Source organism: Nothobranchius furzeri, chromosome 13, assembly GCF_043380555.1.
Source record: "Nothobranchius furzeri strain GRZ-AD chromosome 13, NfurGRZ-RIMD1, whole genome shotgun sequence".
NCBI lineage: Eukaryota > Metazoa > Chordata > Actinopteri > Cyprinodontiformes > Nothobranchiidae > Nothobranchius > Nothobranchius furzeri.
This window is the reverse complement of record NC_091753.1, coordinates 42,706,666-42,726,728: the sequence shown is the minus strand read 5'-3', so window position 1 is coordinate 42,726,728 and position 20,063 is coordinate 42,706,666. Positions and strand designations below refer to the sequence as shown.

The 20,063-nt window shown below is 42.3% G+C and overlaps 1 protein-coding gene across 6 annotated transcripts in view; it reads right to left on the bottom strand.

Moving 5' to 3' along the window:
- Positions 1-20,063, bottom strand: part of nbeab (neurobeachin b) — a 279,564-nt gene that overhangs the window by 123,816 nt on the left and 135,685 nt on the right. For 5 of the 6 annotated variants that reach the window (XM_015951379.3, XM_015951381.3, XM_015951380.3 and 2 more), the window contains 4 exons: positions 17,013-17,173; positions 16,153-16,279; positions 14,611-14,738; positions 8,799-8,860 (listed from right to left, as the gene is read on the bottom strand). In XM_015951379.3, the coding sequence (XP_015806865.2) occupies positions 8,799-8,860; positions 14,611-14,738; positions 16,153-16,279; positions 17,013-17,173 (478 nt within the window). Of the gene's footprint in view, positions 1-8,798; positions 8,861-9,145; positions 9,217-14,610; positions 14,739-16,152; positions 16,280-17,012; positions 17,174-20,063 lie in introns of those variants that run through there. The other variant, XM_054742653.2, reaches the window with a different exon arrangement.

Sequence of the window (20,063 nt, the reverse complement as noted above, 5' to 3'; positions counted from 1 at the left end):
GGGATAAATAACACGAATAGGTCAGTATTATAACAGTCAGCTTTTTGTAAAAACAACCTGACACAAAAAGTTCTACAAGCCTTAAAATAGAATAGGGGGCCTAAGTCACGCCCATCCACTTCCGGACCATGGGTCCCCGGAAAAACGAAAAAAAAATAAACGAATGCAAGTCAATGGTGCCATTTTTAGCCCAGTTTGTTTTGTGCCATGGATTTCACATATGACATTTGTGTATTTTAAAAACACATTCTGATAACAAGAAAGCACTTATTTTCTAACAGGGGGAACATTATTTTAGGTTTTGTGTGAAAATACGTCCAGGACTACAAATCAGACACAAAGAAAAGCAGAGGAAAAATGGCTGTAGGTTGAACAAACTTCAAATCCTTCCTTTAGGATGAAAAAAACACCACCATAAACCTCACCATGAGGTAAGTAGCAGCTGCACTGGGGGAGTGGAGATTCTGTGGGGATGTCATATATGCGACGTACTAACATCTGATTTGTAGTCACAGTTATTACAAAGTTTTACAAGCTGATGAATCTCAAAGTATGTGACATGAACTTGCATTCATTTTTTCATTCTTCTGGGGAACAATGAGCTGATCAGAAAGGGAGGAGACTTAGACTCCCTATAGAATAGAATAGAATAGAATAGAATAGAAAATCACTATCCTTTAGTAGAGGAATTCTTGTGTCACAGCAGAAATCACATTCATTACAGGAGCAAAGAAAAATAATGAATAAAAGGCGGTACTGTGAAAAAAAAGGTATGCAAGAAATACTTGAGATTTTATTGAATTTACCACATGTGTTAAAATAAAAAATATTAAAGGGAGTGAGAACGTGAATGGAGAACTGTGCAAGATGAGTGCAAGTATAGAAAAACAAAAAATGTGCAAATCATTGAAAGCAGCAAGAGAGCAAAAAATGTTTACTGGTTTTGTTGGGAGGAGTGGTCATTATAGAGTAACAGCTGCTGGGAGGAAGGACCTACAACAATGTTCCTTCATGCACCTGGAATACAACAGTCTGCCAAAAAAGTTAAAACTGGACCTAAATTACCATTTATATTTGCTGTTGAACATCTTCATGAAATGCATGAAAAGATTCAGATTTCAGCATGCACCTTATTTTTCTGTTGTATTTTAGAAAGCATCTCATGGGTTGTAATTCAAGTAAGTAGGGAAAGCATTTAGTTGTTATATCTTTAAAGGGGGAAAAAAACATGATGCTATAAAAGCTGAAATTCTACACCACATGTGAGACCGTCCTTTTTCCTCCATAAAAAGATCCGTAAACACAGAAGAGATGTAATTGTGGGATGAAACTGTATCCTCTGGCTTAAATACAGCCATTTCCTCCGTCCCTTACAGTGACAGATTACTGAGCGGGCTCAGCAAGCCCTGAAGGGTGCGCCTGGAACCGATCCGAGCCGTGGGCCGGGGTGCCAGCACTTGCTGTCTCACAACATGCTCTGGAAATGATTAAAAAGCCGTTTGAGAGCGCGCCTTTCACTGTGGGAAATTCTGCTCTCCTGTAACCTCGCTGAGGTGCAAATGGAAGGGAAAACAGAGCAGGCCACAGTTCAAAAGAAAAGGGGAAAATGAAAGGAAAATGCTTTGTGAACCCAGAGGCTGCTAGAGTTTATGTAAATGAACACAATTCCTGCACAAGAAACTGGTAGAAATGCTCATTAATCAGTGATTTGACACTTCCTTGTTCCAGGTGAAAGATTATATGTCTGGACGAGGTAAGCATCCCAGAATAACAGACATTATTATCTATGGCCAAATGCTTTTGTGAACAGTTGTCGTGACTGACACGTACCGGTTCATGCAAGACTACTCAGTCTGGACCCCAACCCCCCCCCCCCATGCATTAAGTCAGAGAAATGGTGCTGACACACTGCTGAGCATCTGGGCTCCAAATGTTCTCCATGACCTCTTTTCTTCAGCTCCAGTTATCTACCTAGAAATAGGCTGTTGTCGATTTGGACAGGGATCATGTACAGTTTCACTCTCACGAGCTCACGTGACAAAAATAAATACGGAAATCAGGGCAGACGTGTCACTTGGGGAAATGCCAGGAATGTGGCGGGGGGTCAGTGGAGGTGAGGCAAGAATGAGTTAAGTTTGCCATCTTTTCTAAGGAACGCGTGTTGACAGCTGAGCTAGCTCTTCAGAGGCTTTCTACTTTTGTATTTTTTTTTCACTCCCAGTGGAGACTTCCTTTGATAGTTGGGATTTTTTTTAAGCGCTCTGCTACCCATTTGAAGGGAATCAGGCCTGACGTGCACCAACCTGAGAAGATGTGATTCTTGATGTAAATGCAAACCATGGCCGGCACACAGCACCTTTGTCTATGAAGCTTATTTAGTATGTTGAATGTAAAAACCACACTTTAAAGCTATATTTTTTAGAACTTTCGGTGAGTAACTTATATGCTAAAGAGAAAATGACTAAATAATTAATAATAACATGAATCTTACAGGGGTTAAAATTCTTTACTGTAGCTTAAAAAAAAAGACTACCTAAAACCTTAAATTGCCCATCCCAGTGAATGACGTTCTGGTCTTCAGATGTACCACTCTACCTCTACTTTCATCTCCCTGAAATTCAGCAGGACACTAAGTATTTGTGGTCTTTCAGTCCAACCTGTCAGTTTGCGAGAGCCTTTCGCTTTTATCTGCTCGGCTTTACTCGGTTATACCCTCCACATCTGGAGGCCTTCCATCAGTAAATTTCTGTGGCTCCACTCTGGATCCACCCCCATATATGTTTAAGCTGTTACAAGAAACAGAGCTGCTTGACCTTTTCATTCAGCTGGCCAAGCTGAGGAAAGACGCACAGTGTCTGCAGCCGAGCCCGGCCGCACAGTGATTGCTGTGATTAGTATGCATAAATAAGAAAAGTCAGATCATTAGCACTAATTTATTCATAAAACTGACAGTTCGCAAAACAGAAGGGGACAAAAGGTCAGCTAAATGCCCTCCTGGCTGTCTTAAAACATTAAAGCTGAAATGTGTACGGAAAGCGTCAAAGTCGGAGTGTCGTGGGTGATGTCAGCCTTCTTTATAGACAATTTGCTGTACAACTAAGCAGAGATGCTTCACAAAATTAAAGAGTACATTGAAAGATAATTGAAACAAATGCAAGATCTGAACTTGACAAAATAAATTAGATGGAAAAAGATCACAAGAAAGATAACAAGCTGCATTAATGCACGACTTTCCAAGGTGAAGCTATAGCTAATAAAACTTTCATGCACAACAGTCAGCAGAGAGCTGATGTTATACTTGCACCTAAGCCAGTAAACTGGACTCCATACTCTGCCGCCGACTGAACAAGTACAAAGTCTCGTCTCGTCTCGTCTTCCTCCGCTTATCCGGGTCCGGGTCGCGGGGGCAGCATCCCAACTAGGGAGCTCCAGGCCGTCCTCTCCCCGGCCTTGTCCACCAGCTCCTCCGGCAGGACCCCAAGGCGTTCCCGGACCAGATTGGAGATGTAACCTCTCCAACGTGTCCTGGGTCGACCCGGGGGCCTTCTGCCGGCAGGACATGCCCGAAACACCTCCCCGGGGAGGCGTCCAGGAGGCATCCTGACCAGATGCCCAAACCACCTCAACTGGCTCCTTTCGATCCGGAGGAGCAGCGGTTCTACTCCGAGTCCCTCCCGAATGTCCGAGCTCCTCACCCTATCTCTAAGGCTGAGCCCGGCCACCCTACGGAGGAAACTCATTTCGGCCGCTTGTATCCGCGATCTCGTTCTTTCGGTCATTACCCAAAGCTCATGACCATAGGTGAGGATTGGGACGTAGATCGACCGGTAAATCGAGAGCCTGGCTTTCTGGCTCAGCTCCCTCTTCCCCACGACAGATCGGCTCAGCGTCCGCATCACTGCAGACGCCGAACCAATCCGCCTGTCGATCTCCCGATCCCTCCTACCCTCACTCGTGAACAAGACCCCGAGATACTTAAACTCCTCCACTTGAGGTAGGACCTCTCCCCCGACCCGGAGGTGGCAAGCCACCCTTTTCCGGTCGAGAACCATGGTCTCAGATTTGGAGGTGCTGATCCTCATCCCAGCCGCTTCACATTCGGCCGCGAACCTACCCAGCAAGAGCTGAAGGTCAGAGCTGGATGAAGCTAGGAGGACCACATCATCCGCAAAAAGCAGAGACGAGATTCTCCTGCCACCAAACTCGACACACTCCACACCACGGCTGCGTCTAGAAATTCTGTCCATAAAAGTGATGAACAGAACCGGTGACAAAGGGCAGCCCTGGCGGAGTCCAACCCTCACTGGGAACAGGTCCGACTTACTACCGGCTATGCGGACCAAACTCACGCTCCTCTGGTAAAGGGACTGAATGGCCCTTAACAGAAAGCCACCCACCCCATACTCCTGGAGCGTCCCCCACAGGGTGCCCCTGGGGACACGGTCATAAGCCTTCTCCAAATCCACAAAACACATGTGGATTGGTTGGGCAAACTCCCATGCCCCCTCCATCACCCTTGCAAGGGTATAGAGCTGGTCCACAGTTCCACGGCCAGGACGAAAACCACATTGCTCCTCCTCTATCTGAGATTCAACTATCGATCGGACCCTCCTCTCCAGTACCTTGGCGTAGACCTTTCCAGGGAGGCTGAGGAGTGTGATCCCCCTATAGTTGGAACACACCCTCAGGTCACCCTTCTTAAAGATGGGGACCACCACCCCGGTCTGCCACTCCCTAGGAACTGCCCCCGATGACCACGCAATGTTGTAGAGACGTGTCAACCATGACAGCCCTACAACATCCATAGCCTTGAGATACCCAGGACGAACCTCATCCGCCCCCGGGGCTCCGCCGCTGTGTAGTTGTTTGACTACCTCAGCAACTTCTGCCCCCGAGATCGGACAGTCCATCCCCAGGCCTCCCAGCTCTGGTTCCTCCTCGGAATGCGCATTGGTGGGATTGAGGAGCTCCTCAAAGTATTCCTTCCACCGTCCGACTATAGCCTCAGTTGACGTCAGCAGCTCCCCATCCCCACTGTAAACAGTGTGAGCGAGTTGCTGCCTTCCTCTCCTGAGGCGCCGGACAGTTTGCCAGAACCTCTTTGGAGCCGATCGATAGTCTTTCTCCATGGCCTCACCAAACTCCTCCCACGCCCGAGATTTTGCCTCGGCAACTGCCACTGCTGCACCCCGCTTGGCTGTCCGGTACCTGTCTGCTGCCTCCGGAGACCCACAGACCAGCCACGCCCTGTAGGCCTCCTTCTTCAGCCTGACGGCTCCCCGAACCTCTGGTGTCCACCAGCGGGTACGGGGGTTGCCACCACGACTGGCACCGGCCACCTTACGGCCACAGCTAGCAACAGCCGCCTCGACAATCGCAGAGTGGAACAAGGCCCACTCGGACTCAATGTCCCCCACTGCTCTCGGGACGTGGTCAAAGCTCTGCCGGAGGTGGGAGTTGAAGACCGTCTTGACAGGTTCTTCTGCCAGGCGTTCCCAGCAGACCCTCACTATGCGTTTGGGTCTGCCAGGTCTACGCGGCATGTTCCCTTGCCATCTGATCCAACTCACCACCAGGTGGTGATCAGTTGACAGCTCCGCCCCTCTCTTCACTCGGGTGTCCAAAACATACGGCCGCAGGTCAGATGATACGACTACAAAATCTATCATCGACCTGTGACCTAGGCTGCCCTGGTACCAAGTGTACCGGTGGGCATCCTTATGTTCGAACATGGTGTTCGTTATGGCCAAACTGCGGCTTGCACAGAAGTCCAATAACAAAACACCGCTCGAGTTCAGATTAGGTGGGCCGTTCCTCCCAATCACACCCCTCCAGGTCAAGCTGTCATTGCCCACATAGAAAGTACAAAGTAATAATGATAATAATAGCAACAACAATATTATTAATACAAATAAAAAATACACCAAAGTTACCAAAAGAAAGAGTAGACTCACTTCTTACATCAGGAATAATCAGCGTGTTTCTAGCTTTTTCCATCCATATTTGTCAATGGCAACGAGCGGTTGTATTTAAAATGACGTACAAATAAAGAGGCATACAACTTTTTTTCTTAAGTCACAACAGTTCTATTGACCCTTTGCACGTGACATCACGCCTCTCATGTGACCGCCCCCTTCACCATGATGGACGGCAAAAAGACCGTTTACACCTGTTGAAACTCCAGTGAAGCTAGTCAAAACAAGCCAGTTTTTATCGCTTTTATTTAGTTGATTTGACAGTAAAATGGTTTTAGCTTGCTGCGTGGTTGGCTGCACTAACAGACAAGGGTGTAAACTCAACTCGTTTTGTTTTTTGTAATAACTTTGATGGAGACTGAGGACGGAGATGAACTGCAGCGATCAATCAAGCGGACTAGCGGGCCTCAGATTTGCTGCGAACATGTTTTTACCGGGTAAGATTAACGTTCATTTATTTCACAACGAAGATGGGGACAGGGATAGATGTGATGTGTTTATACTAGTTATTGATTATCCTGATGGATGGGTATTTCACCACGTAGGATGCGGGCCGTTCACTGTATTGTAAAGCGAGATAATTATTAACAATATTAAAGCTCCGATGTATGATTATGTGTGTTAAAATGACGCTATTTATTTATATGAGTGTCGGCGTCCTGAGATCTTCTCATTCCGGTGTGAGAGCAGCCGCTGAACCCGGTAACACCACCAGCAACAGAAGCTGGTAGGGATACGGACTTACTAAAAATCAGCTTTGGTGTAAAGTGAAACGCTGTTTATAACATAAAGTTATAAATCCAGCGGGGTGAATTTAGGCAAAGTCAGCAACTTGTGTACATCGGTGAACAGCTGCAGAGAGAGCATAAGCTAACGTTGGTAAGCTAGTTAACATACCGCTCTCTATGAGCCCCCCGCTAGATGCGCTACTTCTTCTGATAACTGAACTGGGCATGAACTAGTTGAAGGAACGCTGGAGGAATTTTGTTTTGGTTTTGATCGCAAAAACATTTTCAGGCTCTTCTTTTCCCTTTGTTTAGTACTCGTGTCGCTCACTGTTTACATGCTTTTGCCATCCAGCATGGTGGACCCACGTGATTAGGTGACGTCGGTGCAAAGGGTCAATAGTCAATACCAAACTAGTTCATGATGTTCTTCATACTAAATCCTTCTTACATAAAGATATTTCAGCAGTTTTATTTTCAGTATTTTCCAGAATGAGTCATTTCAGGGCTCTGTTACTTTAACAAAACAAGCCCTCCCCTTGGCTGCTGTAAGCTGAGAAGCTCTGAAATCTGGGAGGGACTCAGAAGAGCCGCTTCTCACTTCAGTACTCAGAATCTACTCTGCAATTTAATAGAAAATACTATTTATCTAATTGTGTTACACATTTGTTTGTCAAATAGATATTTTAATGTCAAAATGCAAGTTTCTTTTTTTTTTTAATCTTTTATTTTCATTTATTGACATTAAAATAAAAATACAATCAGAACTAAATTGCTGCAAGCCAAAATGAAAAAGGGGACAGAAAGAAGAAAAACTTATGTTGTCTGCCCCTTTTAACTAAAATAGCATTAATACAAATGAAATAATCATATGATTCTTAAGGAAATTGAACAATATAGTTCCTGGACCTGTTGGCCGACAAAATCTCAATCCATGAATTTGAGAAAAAAATAGAAAAAGAAAACAATTTACACAGAAAGAAGCATTAAGTTACAGATCTATATACATACATATATGTTCTTCAGTGAACATCTAAAATTTCTCATGTAATAAAAAGTCCCAAATTTTTATTTTTTGAAGATGAATCCATACATCCTACAAGCTACACAGAATCACAAAACAAGATATATTTAATGTCTTTTCTAGAGAAAGGTGGACTTTGGAGCTGATATGAAGTCGACAGACACCTAAAAAAAATAGGTAAAATAAATGATAAAGCATTATAGCATTTTAAATCATATTAGCTATGTAAGAAGATTGATTACAGATAGAGAGTTAGGAGGAAGAATAATGGCTCATCTCTATTTGAGAGGCTTTACACTCAAAGCCAGCTTCAAGGTCTCATGGTCTGATCAATATCTCAGCCTGGGTTTCATCCCCTGAGCCCCTAATGGCAGGAACCTCTGGAGCCTTAGTAATGCTATCTATGTAAAGGTGGATGGGGTGGGGGGTGTAGACTCAGACCTTTAACAGCATGCTGATGCTCTCATCTGCAATAAAGCCCAGAGTTAGAAAAGACAACTTCCCATAGACACTCTACAGGCTGAACAGCAGCACAAAAAGTAGCACATAAAAAACTCCAAAAGAGCAACAAAAACATAGTGCAGTATTTTTTTCTTTTTTTTTTTCTAAGAAAGTTCTGAATAATGGCCTCCATATAAAACAGACTGAGCTCCCTGCTGATGAGTGCTTTGGATAGCGGATACCGTAGAGCACACATAAGGACAAGTCTCTGGCCCTGCAGTCTGGATCCACAGAGAGGCACCAAGTAATGGCTTCCTTATGGACTCCTGACGCAAGACTGATGGGCTGACAGAAGGTATGTTAAATATCTCCTGTTCTAACTGCTACATCAGGGCTCTGACCTTCTCTAAAACACAGACTTAACAAGGGATTCAGAGGGTCAGCTCAGAGGTGATCAGTCACTAGAAGGGACGTGAGGTGGGGTTTGTTCTCAAAAGGAGTGATTGGGATTAGTGCTGCAGGGTGTAGTGAGAAAGTGACTGGATTGTCAGAGGGCTGCAACTAAAACTGGGAAAAAACGGGAGTTAAGCTAGAGAAGGGGACTTAGAAGAAGAGGAGAAAAAACAGACTCACCTGAGAACAAAGCAGCATGACAAGCTCCACCACTGAGGTGCTTGACTTCATACAAACGAGACCTATTGAGACAGAAGATGAAAGGAGTAGACGTCAGCTGTGTGTGTAAGCCTATGTGAGGAAAACAAAGAATCTATGTGAGTATAATCACTACTTAATCTATCATTTATGAAGCTGGAACTAAAGATGACACCTTAAAGATGAACCACATATAAAACGCAGCGCTGGTATACAATATTTTACTTTGAGATAAGATCAATTTCAGACAAACCCATTTTACTTATAAACCAGGGTTGCTATTACATTAAAAAAAAGAAAAACATCTGTAACAGATGAGAACACCTCACGTGATCACATCCACGTGTCTAAATTCACACATTCTCAGACGAGCTTCACAGCTTCTTCTCCAGCCTTCATTCTGCAGGCTGTGAGCCACTGGAGCAGACAACCCTCTAATGAAACATAGGCAGGTGTGAAAAGCTCATTTGTAGAAACAGAGCTTGCAACTGGTTTTATATTCTGCACCTTTCTGCTGCACCTGGTGAGAATCACCAGAGGTGCAATCAGCAGAGAAAGCAACTCTCTAGGACTAATTACAGGCTAGGCAGAGTAAAACTTAACGCCACACACCTGCTTTTGTTTAGAAAGGACTTGGAGTCAATCAGTGGAGATAACAACATAATTTGATTTTTCTACAATTACTGATCATTAAAAAACAGCTCCACAATGAAACCAATTTTTTTATATTTATGTTTGAATTAGTTACAAATTTTGAGAGACAATAACCATAATTACACTTTAAATGTGAAAGCTGTTAGTTTTGTATAAATGAACTCTCTGTAGCCTATAAAGGTAAAACAACTCCAACATATAGCAAACCTTTGGTGGAATCCTTAAACCTTGAAACACAATGCACAAAAACATTCCATTCTTTAAGCAGATGGATAATTTTACCACTTCTCCACTCATTTTCTGTTTATGAGCAGAGAACGTCAAAAGGAACGTCTTGTAAATACTCAGAGAGGATGTGACCCTTCTGTTGAACGCAGAGCGCTGCAGTTGACCTCATGTTATAGCACTGACATGTGAGTTATAAGTCAGTCCAGTGTGACACAGAAGTCAGGTGGCCAACTGACCCTGGCCTTGTGCTTGTAGACAAACTAAATGCATTCTATTTAAACAGGGCAGGGTTGAGCCACGGGTGAATGTGGCATTGTGGGGTGATGTGGCGGCAGGCTGGGCCACTCAGGGGACAGCAAGAAGCAGGCGGCAGGCGTCACAACAGCAGCAGTGTTCGTGTATGGCCCTTACCCACCCACTGCAAGCGTGAAGCTGGGAGAGCACGCAGCATAATTGCTGCAGTGACCACATATCTGAAAAGGGGGTGAAGTAACAGGGTGAGGGAAAGGGGCATGTGGGGCACAGGAGGGCTTGACCCAAGGCAATCAAAGGGGTGATGGATGACTGGTAATTACTGGTAAATGGAGCGCCTTTGCACTACAGCACAGTATTTCAACTGTGTTCCTGGGAAGGGCTGGTAAGAAAAGTAGAGAGAGGAACAGAGGGGAGAGCAAAATTAACTCCAGCACAAACAAACTGGCAACTGAGGTGGCTTCAAGCTAAATATCTCTGAGAAAGTGGTTGATGCTTCAAGATGATCTATGGAGTCCACAGTATGGCCCCGGCAGGGTTAAACATGTCTGGGGAGGAGCATGGAGGATCCAGCTGTCTATCTACGACCTTGTTTGTGGGGTTACAGTCTGCAGCCCAAGATCAACTTTGGTTTGTCACCTTGGTCAGTCTGCTGACAGACCTTGAGTGAAAGGGTAGCAGACATATTCACACTTGTCAAGACTATGCTACCAGTTTTTTTTCTTGACATTGAGCAAGCAGCCTCAGCCACATGTAAGGCATCCTCACATTTTTTCTTACAAATGTAAGATACAAGCATGTCCTACAAAAGAAAAAGGCCTGATTGCACAGTAAAATTAAATATTTAAATCACGCATTTCAGTCATTTTAACAGAAATGGTTCAAACAAGTTAAAGGGACTTTATGGAGTTTTGAAATTTTATGCTTGCGATTGCCCCCTCAGGCCAAAAGCGTAACGGCAGCTTCAATAGGAGGCTCGTGCACGAGGCGCGCATGCTGTACGTGCACACTCCTTAACGAAAATAACAGCTGAGACAGTCCCGTGTGTGTGTGTGTGGGGGGGGGGGGGGGGGGGGGGGGGGGGCGGAGGACAGAGGACAGGAGAACGTGCAGCTAATTAATTAAATAATTTGGTTCAGTACCTTTCTCTTCAGCACAGCCGACAAAGGTTTAAGATGGGTCAGTCCTCCTGCATGCTCTTGAAAAGTTGTTCCAAAATGAAAGTTGAACCCACATCTTTTTTATTTGTGAATTCAATGCAGTTTGGCGAGTCTCAAATAAAAATTTGGGAATCTTACTGTAAAAAAAACATATCATTAATGTAAAAGAGAAACTCTAAAACAACTATGTTCACATCCAGAATCAAACCCAGGTCTTCTGCACAAAAGCTCAAAGCCTTACTAGGCGAGCTAAAGCACCAGTGGTGTTTCCTGTATCTGTAACATTTATATGCTTGATGACAGCTGAAATAACGTTCAAAGAACGGTTCGGAGGGCTGTGCCTGAGCGTGAACGCGCATGAAGCATCCTGCTCGACCCGAGCAGCTCTCTTTTTCTGTGATTTTACAGAAAAACAGGCAATCACAGTAAAAATGCCAGGACTCATTCTACAGGACCAGGGCATTGCAGGAGAATGTATGAAGGAGACATTTATTATTTCTATACATGTTTTTGGCTGTCAAACTTCCATAATGCCCCTTTAAATAATAAAAAAACAGCAATAATGGCATAAGGCAGGGTTGATATTTGAGCCTGTTGTAACGATTTCTGACAGCAGCAGTGCAGCCCTGTTTTTCCTTAATCTCATTAAAGGTATAGCGGGGGATATTGTTCTTCCGGTGGATCATCTCAACCATTGGTCCACATAACTGTCAATCATTCTGGTGAAGCTTTTGTACAAGGCTGTCGAATATGCTCATTCCTGGGTTCGTTTTCACTTCCCGAATATGCGCATTCTGTGTATGTGTAGAGCGATACACCTTCATTCCTCGCTGTTCTCACTGGGGTCTTTTGAAAATGTCTGAGTCAGAAGAGAAAAGGTGTATTTAAAGTCTACAATAAGAAGAGAAAGGCCTCCGAAGAGAGAAATCAGATCAAAGGTTTTGTAGGGGACTTTTTCCAACGATGGTGTGCGCTGAAAGCGAAGAAAGAGCTCCCCACAGACGCTTCTGTCATTGGTTTTCTGCTCAACAGGTAAGGTCAAATTTGCTATTCGGAGAAATTCATTTCAGATTACTGCTAGAAGAAGCACTGCAAGGCCGGCAGCCACTCGCAAACAAAGTGGCTGTCGTGGGTGACAGTGACACAGGCATTAAGTGCTCGTCCCATAATCGGAAGGTTGCAGGTACAAGCCCCGCTCAGTTTGTCGCTGTTGTTGTGTCTTTGGGCAAGACACTTAACCCCCATTGCCTCCTGGTGGTGGTCGGAGGGGCCGGTGGCACCAGTGCTCAACAGCCTCGCCTCTGTCAGTGTGCCCCAGGGCAGCTGTGGCTTCATTGCAGCTCATCCCCACCAGAGTGTGAATGTGTGTGTGAAAGGGTGAAGGACTGCTTGTGTTGTAAAATGCCTTGGGGGGGTTCCAGGACTCTAGAAGGTGCTATATCAAATACAGGCCATTTATCAAACAGACAATGCATTTTTTAAACGTGGAGAGGGCGGTTCTTTCTTGAAATTCAGCAACATCCCCTAGAAAACTTTTAAAGCATCAACTCTGAGTTTGCACCCTTTCAGGAATTATGTAAAACCTTTTTTGAAATCTATAGTCTGTCTACAAAACTACAAAGAGCAGCTACAACCACCTCTGAAGCCTGATTTTACTTGAAGACAGAAGTACAGAAAAGCCCACAGACCAAACTTACAAAAAGCGCCTTAATGATTGGCAAAGAGCTTGCATTGAATAGATGCAGTTTGCGATAATTTTTATGGACAATGAAGTCTTTTAAAAAAGTATGTATACACACACACACACACACACACACACACACACACACACACACACTACAGGCCAAAGTTTGGACACACCTGTCTCATTCAATGTGTTTTCTTTATTTTCATGACCATTTACATTTGTAGATTCTCACTGAAGGCATCAAAACTATGAATGAACACATGTGGAGTTATGTACTTAACCAAAAGGTGAAATAACTGAAAACATGTTTTGTATTCTATTTTATTCAAAATAGCCACCCTTTGCTCTGATTACTGCTTTGCACACTATTGGCATTCTCTTGATGAGCTTCAAGAGGTAGTCACTTGAAATTAATTAAAATTTTCCAACAGTCTTGAAGGAGTTCCCAGAGGTGTTTAGTACTTGTTGGTCCCTTTGAAAATGTTCATGGAAATAAAGAAAACACATTGAATGTGAAGGTGCGTCCAAACATTTGGCCTGTACTGTAAATTAGGGGCATTGCTTCCAGCTGTACCACGGAGGAAGGGAGATGGGCTTAAAGGTGCAATGCATTTTTTTGCCTCTAGGTGGTGCACTCTTGCAGGAAAACTCTGTTTCTAAAACAAGGACTAAACTTTGAAAATAGAAAACAAGTAAAAGAAAATGTAAGTAAATTTGAAAATATTCATGAGTGGTTCCATAACCATCATTACCTTAATTCATAAAGTTCCGTTATTACCATCCAATTTGTTTTACACCCTATTGGCTCAAATGTGTTATTGCTCTTACTTGGTGTGTACACTGAAGGGTTAAAAGATTAAGTTTCACACTGAGGAACAAAAGAAAAAAATGTATGTGGCTTTCAAGTTAAAAGACAAAAGGCCACACATTTATGTGCACGTGCGTGCGCGCGCACGCACACACACACACACACAGTATGGCACATGAGTGCATACTGACAGCACTGATATAGTGTGCTCTTGTGAAAGTAAGCTAAAGAATGTCTGGGTGCATGGTGTGCCAGTGATCAGGAAAACAGACATGGACTCCTTGAGACGCCGCCAACCTGATGTGGGAGGGCAGAGCGAACCTTCAGACAGTTTAGAGACATCTATGATCAGATCTGAAAGGAGTGCTGCAAACAAATTACATAGTTCTACAAACAGTGTACATCCCAGACAGTCAACACAGCTGTCTGACATGCAGGAAGTCGATGTGCATAACATTGCATGAAATCATTAAAGCTGTAATCTAACAGCATGTAAAAAGTCTAAAACTTCAGGCTTTGCACAACTATTTATGCACACATTTTTAAGAACCATTGTTCCTGAGAGCATACTGAACTATTAAACAAGGTCTCATAGAACCAGTGATGTGTTTATGTTTTACATGTGACCACTCATTTTCAAGAAAATGGTTTGTTAGACTCAAAAATGCAGGTCTGGCACACTTTTACACTCAAATGTACCAAAATACATGTATTCCCAACAGAGAAAGACCCCAGATTAATGAGTTTTGTTTAGAATGATATTGTGACTGGTTAAAAAAAACATTAATAATTAATATGTGAAGTGAGTCATGAAGAAAAAAATAACACACGCCAAAAACCGTTAAAGATGAATGAAAAGGAAAACAGACTTAATCAAACGCTGACAGATTCCCAGCTTGTGCATGACTTTCTAGTCCACACCTTCTGCTGAAAGGGCATCCATCATTGGTGAAGCCAGCATAATATGTTGCACACTGTATAAAATACACAAAACAAAATCTATACCTTCTATTAGTAACTCTTGCCCGTGGCTGCCCAGCAGGGTTCGTGACAGAAAAGGTGCAAAGTCCACAAAGATCTCTCTCAGCAGGGGTGCCACTTTCTCCAAGGCCCTTTCCAGCTTCGTGGTAATGCTGTCACACAGAGCACATCAAACAGAACAAAGACACGCCAACTGAACGGAGGTAAAGCCGTACCCTTACATCAGAGGTTAGGCTGAAAAAAGATACTTCCACAATCAACAAAGTGCACACATCTGACAGCGGTTAGTCCATAGCCGTGCTGTCAGAGCTGCGGCGGGTGCTGAAGGTAACCCACTCATTTCAGAGGATGCAAACCAAGCCAGAAATCACCATTGTGGTTGCCATTCCCAGACATGTCCACAAGATGTGTTGTGAGAACACATAAAACTCATTGTTTGAATGCTTTAGTAGGATTAGTGACTAGGGCTGCACGTGAGACCATGATAGTCCTCATTTTACACAAACTCGCCTCAGCCTGACATTATCTAAGCACTTCATAGAAAATCTTTGACCTGGAGTCGTGGACTCCTTCCATCGAGGCTGATGAGAGAAAGAGACGTGATATTCCGCCACGCTTTTTTGTGTACACTCACAAAAAAATGGCAACGCGAGGCTTGTTTTCTTTGCTGAGATGGGCAGAAAACAAGGATAGAAAAAGATAGAGACAAGACGGGAAGCTTTAGTGTGGGATTTGTGTGAATGTGTGGTGTAATCTGCCATCCAACATGAAAAGTAAACAAAACCAACTAAATATGCCTTCTAGACTAGAATATAAGACAATGGGGAAGTCTAAGTTAGTACACTAGATGTCCTCTTCAAAGATGCAGGGCTAAATCCCTAAAGGCTGCCTGTTTTCCTGTCAGAAAACTAAAGGTTTGGATCTCAGGAAGTGTCAATCTACTTTAGAGAAAGACGGATTGAATGCAGAAACAAAAAACAAGCTTCAGGAAAGTGAAAACAGATCAATACAATCATATTTCTTTGTTGTTTCATTGGATGTTTTCATCTTAAGTTTTTTTTTTTTTTACTAATTCTGTAGCCAGATAGTGCCATCATCGAATTCAGAGTTTCGCTAAGTGATGTCAGTTACTGCTTCCATGGCAACCGGATCTCTATTCATCTGGCACAGCGTACTCAGGCAAGGAGGAGGAGAGACTTTGGAGAAAGACCTGGATGCTTTCAGCAGGCAGCGAGGGAGCAGAGCACCGATGTCTGACACAAACTATTACAGCAAGTCTGGATGCTGCAAGGTCACAACCAGTTAAACACAGATTCATACGCATGTAGACAGAAACAAGCCAAAATTTGTTTTCTATTTACATAATCATCTGTTTTTCATTTGTAATATTTAGTTTTGAGAGAAAAACTAAGTTAAATGAGATAAAATGAGACTATGGATGCCACTTTCTACACTTTTATGTTAAATAAGGGAGTAAGTTTAAATTAAACACAAAAATTTTATTAAATCTAAAGTGGAATGCATTTGAAATATTTACTTCTCCATGGCTGAACAGCGATACTGTACCTCATATTCTCTACTGTGTCCTCAGGCATGGGGGCCACCGTTTGCACGGCTGGAAGATTTTTGCTCGTAGCTCCGTTGACCAAACTGGACGAAGACGATGAAGAGGCTGAGGATGCTTCAGCAGCTCCTGCAGAAAGGCATTTAATATTTATGAAGGGCAGAGAGGTTCCTACAACGTGTTCTACTATTATAGGATAAATGTTAACCTGTTGGATACGGAAACATTCAGAATATTTAATATTGCTACATTACTTTAAAATGTTAAATCTAATAGTAAATTTTTGATACATTTGGTGACTACATTTTATGAAACTGCATAAATGTGAGGGCAAATAAAATGCATTAATAGGAAATAAGATGCTGACTAACTTTTGGGTTTCAGAGAGGAAAACCGTCTTAAAAAACAGCTCATTGACTGCACTAATAGTGATAAGTGGCTCACTTTAGACGCCCAACCTGCTAAAATCCCGAGGTGAAACTGCTTCAATTCAGCAGGACCAGAAACGTAAAAACAAGCAGATGCGAGCGTCCTTTACCAATGAAAACCAGGTGTGTAAATTCATTCTCACTGTTCTAAAGTGCCTGCTTTACAGAAAATTCCTAAGACACTCTAATTAAGGCAACAGGAGGAATAGTAATGTTTGTTGGGCATTGTCTTTTCAGTTGGTGATGATGAGAGAGTAAAGAGAGCCATCTAGTGGTGTAAACCACAACAGGCATTTGATCCAAAGTCATGTTTTTATTCTCGAATGTAAGGAAAAAGGAAATGGATCAATTATGGATAAATAAAGTGTTTTTACTTCATGGTCTTAAAAATAAATTCAGGTTTGATTTCTGGCCCTGTCTTCCGAGGGACCTACCGGTTGTGTTGATCATGCTTTTGGGAGTCGCAGAGGCAGCGGCTAAGAGGTTAGGGGTGCTGCTAGATGTAAGTCCAGGGTAGGTGGTACTGCTGCTGGTTCCCAGTGTTGTAACTGGTAAACTGCCAGGAGAGGTTTTCTTCACTGGTACAACCACACTCCTACAGCACAGAAGTGAAAAATAATCACATGAATTAGTGGAATATGTGGAGGAAAAATATGAATAATGAATATTTCTGTTTTTATAAAAAACAGAGTGAGTCATTAAACTCCAATAATGGGCCACAAATCAAGACTAAAATTAAATATACTCAATCGTGGAAGAAACTCTTATTTGATTTAGTTGAGATGAAATGATGATAAACAGATCAAGCAAAACTGGGACAAGAAAATAAAAACCAGCTCGCTACTTAACTGGTTAGATCCAGTTTAAAGACGCTATAGCAACCCCACAAAAACGTGTTTATGGGAGGAGGAAGGAGAAAACATTAATGATCTTATTTTCTTTTTAGGCTCTGACAGCTAAAGCGTGTCCTTTCATTAATCAGGTCCTTTGAAAAATAAACATCCAGACTTGTAACTCCATCCTCACACATCCAACACAAGCATGCGCGTACACACACACACACACACACACACACACACACACACACACACACACACACACACACACACACACACACACACACACACACACACACACACACACACACACACACACACACACACCAGAATTTGAGCTACTGCACTAGTGGATGTCTGCTGTTCTACGTTTTGTCAACAAGAGCTAAAACATAAAAAAGGCTGCAGCAGAAACTTGGAGCTTGTTACCGACAGAAAATTGGCAAAAACAACTATTCACCGAGCATCCGACTCCACATTTGGCACAAATAATTTGGCACATATAAACACCTTACAGGTTAATGGGTTTTTCTCCTAAAAATATTTAGATAATTGCACAACTTTTTGCATTTAATTAAATTAAAGGATATTTTAGAACAATCTTAACATTTTTCACAATAAGCAATATAAAATGTAATTGAAATGTTTGTTTTATAATTTTATTAAATTAAAAAAATTATAAATACAATCTAAAAAGCCATTTATATGTTGTTAGATCTTCCTTTCAGTTATGTCAATTGTGTCCCAATTTGGTAATCTACAACCTATTTAACAAAATAAAGCCTTGCCAAAACTTACCAAGCTCCTGCACATTCATTCCATTTTAAGCGCTTTAAACTTGTTATTTAAGGACAAATAATTCAAGACAATTCAGATAACATCTGATCAATAGGATGCTACAAACAGCTGCTCAACATCTTGAAAAATTATAAGAATGATTGGAAATTGCATAAAATGTACATTCAGCTGCACTCAGTCCAATGAGAAAGTGCTGTCCTGGACTTTACTGAATGAAATGCAGCATCAGAATTTTGCTAATAAACATTGAAGATGTGAGATTGAAAACGACAATCTTAGAAATAAATGAATGGATTCAATCTCAGAAGAAAATTAATACAAAATGATGGAAATATGTTCTATGATCCTTAGTGTCCTCGATCTAAAACATAAAAAACCATATGCCACACAAAAAGCATGAAGTAGCATGAAGAAACTAGATTTTATAACAGTCACAATATTAAAAAATAAACTATTCTTATTTTATTGAAATGTGTCTGTTTGAAGTTGATGTCTTTGGGGAAAACATCTTTATTTTCCTCGGAGGCAAAACAAAATGTTTACCACAATTGCAGATTCAATTTCTACTGAAAACAAACACGATGAATGTAAACATGTAAACATGAAAAAGGCAATAGACGTTACATAGAATGGTTAAAAAAGAGTTTTTAAGATTTGCAAAGAATATCTGAAGCTAAATCTTGCATGTGACCTTGTGTGACACAGGACAGCACAGACACACCACAAACCAACACAGTGTGATCGGGCCCATGGGGATTACAAATGACTCCTGGGAGTCTTGGCCTCGTCCAGGACAGCGAAGAGAAGCAAAGCTTGTCCTTATCGGGTCTGCAGCTGGCCTTGGAGTTTGTGAGGGTGTCAGATAATGTCTCGTTCAATCTCCTGCAGTTACTCTGGGTGACAAAGGCCAGGCCTTTGCACTGTCACAAGCTAAGCCTGTTGTCATATGGAGCAAATCCCCAGATATCCTGCCTCTACAAAACAACAGAGTTTTGTCCTTTTTTGTTGCTGTTTTATATCCAGTCCATCCTGTAGATCATGAGATAGGAACACGCTGCAGGAAACAAACCCAATATGGGCGGGTTATGACCGGTTCCTTAGCAGTTGATCTTGCTATTCTGTTCCAAATGTGTTCCTCAAAATTGTCAAAGCTGTTATATTTAACTAAAACAGCATGCTTGATTTTATCTAGAAACAAAAGGTTGGTTAACCCGGCTAGCATGCATATGTGGGTTCCTTTTAAAAATAAATATGGACAAACGTATGGGTCCCAGAAGGTGTTGTCTGCAGGTGGACCCACAGATTTCAACAGGCCCATGTATGAGTCAAACCATCTGGGTCCCACTAAAAACCCATGTATGGCCTCTTAAAATCTATGTGGGCAAACCCCTGTGGAGCAAACATAGAAACCACTGACAAAACCTGACCCATACTGTTTGCCCATATAAATTTGCTATGTATATGCTGGCAATGTACACTTTAAAGAAAGAAATTCAGAGGTTTTTAACCCTTTGATGCATAATGGTCACTACAGTGGACAGGTACCCAAAACTGTTATTTATTTGTTTTTGCCATTAAGAACAGCTGTCGAAGACTTTATTGCATGTGAGCCCCTCCATTTGGACTTCAGTAAGCCAAGCCAACATATTTCATGCTCAGAATGCACACTGTCCACTGAGGTGGACACATAATAAATTATTTGTAATTTATAAAATTTTACAAAAAAATATTTGTTGAAATTTGTTTCATTCACACCTAAAGACGCATGAAAAAATTGTTTAAAAAAATCATGGTTGAAGATTTCATAATTCATGCATCAAAGGGTTAATGTCCTCAGAAGGCACCATCTAG